We start from the raw sequence: 8,485 nt of genomic DNA on the forward strand, positions 1-8,485 counted from the left end.
TGTCAACATTTTAGTGTAAAAAAAATGTGGATATTAATTTTCACAGACGAATTCCACAAAAATCAGCAAAAAAACCTGTGGGGCCTAAATGCTAACTATAGCCCTTGATAAATTCCTTGAGGCCTGTAGGGGTCACTTTTTGTGGGTTTCCACTGATATGGCCAGCAGGGGCTTTGCAAATGCAACATGACAACCGAAAACATTCCAGCAAAATTTGATCTCCAAAAGCCAAATAGTGCGCCTTCCTTTGTAAGCCCTGCCGTGTGTCCAAACAGCAATTACCACATATGGGGTATTGCCATGCTCAGAAGAGTTTACTATACAAATGTTGGTATGCTTTTTTCTCCTATTGTGAAAAGGGAAAAATCTGAGCTAAAACTACATTTTCTTAGAAAAAAAAACTGATTTTCATTTTCACGGCCTAATTCCACTAAATTTAGCAAAGGATCTGTGGGATCAAAACACTCACTAGACCACTTGATAAATTCCTTGAGGGGTGTAGTTTTGGGGGTGTTTCCACTGTTTTGGCACCACAAGACCTCTTCAAATCCGACATTGTGCCTAAAATATCTTCTAAAAACAGGAGGGCCCAAAATCCACTAGGTGCTCCTTTGCTTCGGAGGCCGGTTCTTCAGTCCAGTAACACACTAGGGTCACATGTGGGATATTTCTAAAAACTGCAGAATCTGGGCAGTAAATATTGAGTTGCGTTTCTCTGGTAAAAGCTTCTGTGTTACAGAAAAAAAATGGATTAAAAAACAGACCTTCTGCAAAAAAAAATTGTCAATTTCATTTCCACATTGCTTGAAAGGGGTTTTCCGGGCACATTTGTTTTCTCAGGCCGTGCAGCGCACGAGCACTGAGGATTTTTACTAATAAGAGGCAAATGGGGCGGGCATTGAAGCGTAATCAAATAAGCGGGCATTGAGGTGACTGTGGGCCAATAGGATGCCTCAAATACGGGTGTACGGCTGAAGTCCCGGGTTTTGAGGCATCCTATTGGTCCATGGCCTCCTCAATGCCCACCTATTTGATTACGCTTGAATTTCCTTTGCGTGCATGCTATTCCTCAGTGAAAATTGGGGAATAGCATGCACACAAAGGAAATCGTGCTGCTATTTAAGTACAAGCAAAGAATGAACGGAGCTGACATTGAGGAGGCCGTGGACCAATAGGATTCCTCAAACCCAGGTGTACGGCAGAAGTCCCGGGTTTTGAGGTATCCTATTGGACCATGGCCTCCTCAATGTCCACTCGTTCATTCTTTGCTTGCACTTCAATAGCAGCACGAATATATATTTACATATATATGGGGTACATATATTTAGGGATGATGGGGATCACATTAGATATCTGAGGTGCGGTCACAGGATCCTGTGATCGCACCTCAGATAAAGCAGGTGGGCGGGATAAACTAAAGGGGAAGGGAGAACTAGTGGGGAGGGCAAATAGACACAGAGGGAGCGGAATAATGAGTAAAGAACAGCCCTGTGTCGTTACGTAGGTCAGCGAGGTATAGACACAGGACTGTGTGTATAATAACTCTCGTGCACGAGCCGGTGTCGAGAGAAAAAAAAAAAGACAGATGAAAATCAGAACTTCCGGCCAGGCAGAATAGGAAGGAAAGTCTTCAGATTTAATACAGACTATATATTAGCAACTTTATTAAAAAGTTACATAGAATGTTAGGTCAAAAATTTAGTGTCCCTGGAAAACCCCTTTAATTCCTGTGAAATGCCCAAAGGGTTAAAAAAAAAAAAACTTTCTAAATGCCGTTTTGAATATTTTGAGGGTTGCTATTTTTAAAATGGTGTGATTTATAGGAGGGTTTCTAATGTAAAGGGCCCTCAAATCCACTTCAGAACTGAACTGGTCCAGAAAAAAAAAAAGAAGGATTTTGACATTTTCTTGAAAATGTAAGAAATTGCTGCTAAAGTTCTAAGCCTTGTAACGTCCTAGAAAAACAAAAGAATGTTCAAAAAGGTTTATAAAAATGCAAATTTTTGCAAATTTTCTGCGTTTTTCACAAATAAACACTGAACGTATCGACAAAATTTTACCACAAACTGAAAGTACAACGTGTCACGAGAAAACAATCCCAGAATCGCTTGAAATAATAAAATAATTCCAAAGTTATTACCACAAACTGAAATGTCATATTTGAACAAAAAATAGCCTGGTCCATTAAGTGAAAACATGCTTATCCTTAAGGGGTTAAAGGGGTATTCCCAGAATTGACAAATATCACTTATTACACAGAATAGGTGATAATTGAGATCTGGCCCCCACCACTGGTACCCCCACCGATCGTGAGAACGGGGGTCCTGAACCTCCAGATCTTCCTTACTGCTCGACTGCAGTGACAAGAACATTGAACAGAGCGGCGGTCTAGCTGCATGCTGCCGCAGCATTCAAAGTCTATGGGAATGATGGAAATAGCGGAGTTGAGCGGGAGCATTTTGGTTAATAGAGCAGAGCAGCATTGGGGAATCATATTTCCCAGTGGATGCCCACTTGGCACCGTCAGCTGTGTGTTGTGAATGGAGAGAGCAGAGGACCTGTTGTATTGCCGATCGGCACATCTCCTCTACACTATCCAGTATATAGAGGCCATATTGAATATAAAATTCGCCTTGCACTATTACCTGAACAACTCCTGATAAGTGTAAAAAAAAAAATAAGGGATTTAAGGTTCAGTTTTGGCATTTCACAAGTATTACAATTATTATAAGATCAAATGGAAATCACTTTAACCGGTTGCCGACACAGAACGAGAATACTCATCCTGAGCGGCGGGTGCTTTCCGCATTAGGACGAGCATTCTCGTCCTGTGTGATCACGCAATGAGGACTGAAGCAATGGCTGTAATACACAGCCGCAGCCCTGTTCTAACGGCGGAGAGAAGAGAAACTTATTGAAGGACCCCAGGGCTGTCTGACCATATTTCCTGTTAGGTCATAATTAGGTATGTCCTAACAACTGCCTGTGTACTATCAGTACACAGACTAATGTATTGGCATATAGATATAGATATATGCCAGTACATTACAGTTAAAAAAAAAGACAAAATCCCTCTATGGGATTTTTTTAAAAAAAAAAAAAAAAAAAAAAAAAAAAGGCCCAAAAAGTGAAATCTAGACATATTTGGTATCGCCACGACCGTAACAACCTGTACAATAAATGTATAACATTATTAAGGACGATTGATGTGCGGTGTAAAAACTGCAGCAGAACTGCTTTTTTTTTTCTGCATTTTCACCAAAATAAAAATTTAGATAAATTAAATAATAATGTATTTGTACCAAAAAATGGCACCTACGTAAAGTACAACTCGTCCCGAAAAAAACAAAAAGTCTCATACAACTACGCCGTACAAAAACCACAAATAAAGTTATGAGCGCCGGGATGCAAAGAGGGAAATATAAAAAAAACTGTTCTGTTCGGTTCTGTCCTCAAGGCCAAAATTGTCCGTGTCCTTAAGCGTTCTCACATTGCGGTGGCGGCATGCCGATGGAACCACGCAAATGCAGTTGCCAACGGTTGCACGATTTTCCTGGGAATACCAGTGGCCACAGTATGTGGGCGTGGTTTTGTTTGCATGCCACCGCTGCAATGTGAGAGCGCAACCAAAAAGATTTTAAATGTATTTCACCAGCAAAAATTGCACATTGCAAAACTGCAGTGAAATCAATGTGGTTTTCGTCTATGCGGCACATTAAAGGCCCGTATAAATACACCCCAACGGGTCACTGTCATTTCACTTACCTTCTGACATCTCAGAGTCAAGATCCGACACCCCCACACCGCAGCCGCTTTATTCTAGCAATCATTGGGGGTCTCAGCACCAGACCCCATTAATCACATCTTCTGACACGTCTCTGCAAGATATTAGAAGTTAGTTGAAATGACAGTGACCCTTGAACTTTAGATCTTTGGAATAAACAGGTGCAGTAGATGAAGTTCACCGCATTATGTAGTTATTAGATGACCCCCAGGAGATTGGCACAGCACACTCACAGCTCCGGCAGACACCAGTGGTAAGTTAAGGGCACACAGCAGATCCACCACCTGTGTGCAGGGCACAGAGAAGGAGAAGAGGATCTGCAGGCGCTGGCAGCTGGACCCCTCCTCCAGGCTCCTCAGCATGTGTAGCAGCTCCTTCCTGCGGCGGCCGGACGTCTCCGGGTCACAGAACATGTGCACGTCTGCGGGAAGCTGCTGCATCTTCCACACGTATAACTGATAATATAGGTTCTCTCCCTTGTGCTTCCTCTGCTCCAGCGTGTCCCACTGCAGCCCGGGCGACACTGCCGCAGCCATACTAACGCCGCCCTCCAAAAGTGTATGGGCATTCAAAGCGGCGCCTCTTCCAGCACAGGAAGAGGAAGACGCGCAAGGGTAATGCTGGCCTCCACTGCCACCTGCTGGACATATCTGCATAACGTACAGACATTAGTGTGAACTTGACATTGGCTTCTAGTACAGAGAAGCCAGAATAAAATAGTAATGACGTTCCACACAACATGAAGGGGTTAACTACCCCATCCCAGCACACCTCAAACCAGCAAAAACTAATGTAGAGCATTTATACATCTATAACATTTAACCAGTTCAGGACCGGGCTATTTTGAGCCTTCAGGACGAGACACCGTTTAGCCTTTTTTAGCACTTGTTAGTAAGGGTATGTGCACACACACTAATTACGTCCGTAATTGACGGACGTATTTCGGCCGCAAGTACCGGACCGAACACAGTGCAGGGAGCCGGGCTCCTAGCATCATACTTATGTACGATGCTAGGAGTCCCTGCCTCTCCGTGGATCTACTGTCCCGTACTGAAAACATGATTACAGTACGGGACAGTTGTCCTGCAGCGAGGCAGGGACTCCTAGCATCGTACATAACTATGATGCTAGGAGCCCGGCTCCCTGCACTGTGTTCGGTCCGGGACTTGCGGCCGAAATACGTCCGTCAATTACGGACGTAATTAGTGTGTGTGCACATACCCTAAGGGTATGGTCACACGTACACGTCCGATACGCCTGAAATTACGGAGCTGCGGAACAACTGTCCCGTACTGTAATCATGTTTTCAGTACGGGACACTAGTTCCACGGAGAGGCAGGGACTAATGGTGTCTTACATAACTATGATGCTAGGAGCCCGGCTCCCTGCAGTGTGTTCGATCCGGGACTTGCGGCCGAATTACATTCCGTCCATTACGGACGTAATATTATCCTGTGAATACAGCCAAACGGCTATAACTTTTTTATTTGTCGGGCTAGCGACGTGATTTTTGCGAGGTTTTTTTTATAGACAATGCAGGTTTCTTTTTTTTTTTTTTTTATCATTTTTAGCATATTTTTGCACTTTACACTTATTTTTTTCTTTTTATAGTCTGTAAAGAGAAGAAAAGACCTTTGGGGGGGCTTCCGTTTTCCTCACCATTGATCTCCATGGTGAAGGAAATGTTGCTAAAGGTTTCCATTGGTCACCGCTGCAACAGGGTTCCGTTGTTCATGACGCAACCAATAGCGCAGTCAACTACGCTATTGATTCCGTCAAAACAATGGAACCCTGTCACAACGGTGATAAACGGAAACCTTTAGCAACATTTCCTTCACCATGGAGATCAATGGTGAGGAAAACGGAAGCTGAGGTTTCAGTTTGCCTTTCTGTTGAGGGGTTACCCAACAGAAACCTTCGACGGAAGAGCAGCGGTGATGTGAACAGGCCCTTACTAATGTTTTTTTTTTTCTGTTTGTGTTTTTTTACAGGTTTGGTCGTTGGACTACGTCGGATTCGAGGTCTACTTCGATGACGGCTTTTTTTTTATTATCAATAAAATGCTTAATGAGGGTTGTGTGGGGGGGGGGTTATTTCAATAAACCTGTTTTTCTATGTCTTTGTATTTTTTTTCAATTTTATTACTACCGCCTTAGTAATGGCCGCTGACTGATTGACAGCGTCCATTACTAAGGCGGGGCTTAGAGTTAGCCGGTGCAGAGGCTAACACTAACCCCCAGTATTACCTCCGTACCTACCGCCATCAGGGGTGCCGAGAAGAGCCAGGTACGAACGATCCTGTACCCAACCCTCCGTAGTGAGGGTCGGGCACTGGGACGGCCACAGACTGCTATTATTAGGCTGGGAAAGGCCAAACACAGTGGCCCTTCCCAGCCCGGTAATGCTAGCCTGCTGCTGCTGCTGTATTGTATCTGGCTAGTTATGAAAAATGGGGGGGACCCCATGTAATTAAAAAAAAAAAAAATAATTGGAAAGAACGATGTGGGGTTCCTCCATTTTTATGACCAGCCAGATACAACATGGCAGCAGTTAACAGCAGATCATGCGTCGGGGGGGGGGGGGGGGCTGATGGCTTGTTTCAGGGGGCACCCCACTGATTCTAACACGTTAAATGCCATGGTCGCTATTGACCGCGGCATTTAAGGTGTTAAACGGGCGGAATCAAAGTGATCTTTGATTCTGCCCGTTGCAGTGAGGTGTCGGCTGCGTAACACAGTCATCACCCGCTGTGTATGGAGCGAGCTCAGCCTGTGAACTCACTCTATACTTCCCATACATACCTAACCCTTATCACGTACAGTTACGTGATATTGCGTTATGGGGTTATAAATCAGCATGTCCTAAATTCCATGCAGATTTTTTTTCTGCTCCTAGTGCATGAGGTTTTGACAGACCCCATTCACATTAGTTGGGGCTTATTCGGACTAACGTGTTAATCGTCCGTGTGAAGGACGTTTTTTTTAATGCCCGTCACACGGCTGCATGTATTTCTATGGGGTTATTCACATGGTCGTTGCTTTAACGGACCGTGTGAAGGGCCTGTAAAAAAATAGGACATGTCCTATTTTTGTGCATTTTCAATAGACTCAATTCTGTGGGATCTGTGAAAACGGGTCCCGCATGGGCGCAAATTAGCCGTGAAAAATGGCCGTTCTTCACGGCTGATTTCACATACGTTCGTCTAAATATCGCCTTATATAATTTGTAGTGAATTTTCAGTGCGCAATTCACACCAAATATAGGAGACAAGTAAGTGGCCTTATTCAGATATCCATGTTCGGTTTGTGATATACGGACCGTGTTGTAATGATGGGGTAGGGAGACAGGACAGACAGGTGAGCCTTAATCTACCCGCCACTCAGTCCCTGCCTACTTGCAACGACCCGCCCTAGGCGACGGGGTACAACTGGGCGACGGTCCCTACACTCAATAAGTGCACGACGGACAAACAGACAAGGGTACAAAGAAGCCGGGGAAATGGGGAAGTTGCCCACGGAAACACCGTGAGCAACAAGCGAGGTGAACGAGCCAGTCAAACCAGGAGATGAGCGAGGTACAAAACGCAGAGCAGAAGAGTGGTCAGTAAAGCCAAGGTCAAACAAGCAGAGGGTCAGTAGTTCAAGAAGCTGCAGCAGGGCCAGGAAACCAGCAGAGAAGAATCACAAGCAAAGGAGGAACAGGAAAGGCAGGTATAAATAGACAGAGGACGGGAGCTAGCTCCGTCTGGCCAGGCTGTGATAGGCTCTCCCACTCCTAAGCCTGCCATCCTGAGTGGTGGAAGATGGAGTCAGTCTCACAGACATAGAAGCAGGTGCAGACTGATTACCTATGGGCGTTGACACAGAAGCTGTGTCTGGCAGATCCTTTACACGTGTATTGGCCATATTTCCCGGACCGACCACAGTTCAGGCAGCCGGGTTTTTAGCAACACAGTTATCTATAGTCATAGGAGTCCCTCCCTTCCCGTGGGAATACTGTCCCCGGTCCCATACTGAAATGATTACAGTATGGGGCAGTATTCACGCGGAAAGGCAGGGACTCCTAGCAGCATTGATAACTGTGATGCTAGGAGTCCGGCTCCATGAATTGTGGTCGGCCTGGGAAATACGGCCGATACACGTTCCGTATATATCACGGACCAAACACGGCTGTCTGAATAAAGCCTTAATGACCAGCCTTACACAGTGCGGTCAAATCCCATTTTTTGGCCACAATTTTTGCAAAATCACAGCAAAAACGTGATTTGACCGCACTGTGAGAATATAGCCTAACAGCACTATTTTTTCATGTTTTGTATCATTTATTTTATGCAATTTTCGGAATCGTGGCACAAATCACACGGTTTTGCAGTGATTTTTATATAATCGCAGCAAAACTGCGCCATTTTTGCCACGATTGCGAAAATCGGGGGGGGGGGGGAACAAAACATTTTTACATACTTTATATATTCTACAAGTGGGGTCAGGAGGAATGGGAAGCAGAATGGAGAGGGGGGAAACACTCACCAGCTTGCAGGTTCAGTCGGCTGTGTAGAGAAGCAGCTAGGGAGGCGGGATCTCCACACGGAGCTTCTGCTTACATGCTGAATCTTCCCCGTCGAGGTCGGGAAGTTACAACAGGTAAGGGGGCCCCATGAGCGTTGTGAGGGGGACCACGAGTGTTGCGAGGGGTGGACCGCGA

General features: G+C 45.0%; 1 protein-coding gene across 2 annotated transcripts in view; it reads right to left on the reverse strand.

Annotated features, from left to right (window-relative positions):
• The window catches only part of LOC142741498 (uncharacterized), a 36,497-nt gene extending 32,137 nt beyond the window's left edge, over nucleotides 1-4,360 (reverse strand). For both annotated transcript variants that reach the window (XM_075850868.1, XM_075850867.1), the window contains exon 1: nucleotides 4,018-4,360. In XM_075850868.1, the coding sequence (XP_075706983.1) occupies nucleotides 4,018-4,320 (303 nt within the window). In that variant the 5' untranslated portion in view covers nucleotides 4,321-4,360. The remainder of the gene's footprint in view (nucleotides 1-4,017) is intronic.
• Nucleotides 4,361-8,485: the final 4,125 nt, after the last annotated feature.

Source organism: Rhinoderma darwinii, chromosome 2, assembly GCF_050947455.1.
Source record: "Rhinoderma darwinii isolate aRhiDar2 chromosome 2, aRhiDar2.hap1, whole genome shotgun sequence".
Taxonomy (NCBI): domain Eukaryota; kingdom Metazoa; phylum Chordata; class Amphibia; order Anura; family Rhinodermatidae; genus Rhinoderma; species Rhinoderma darwinii.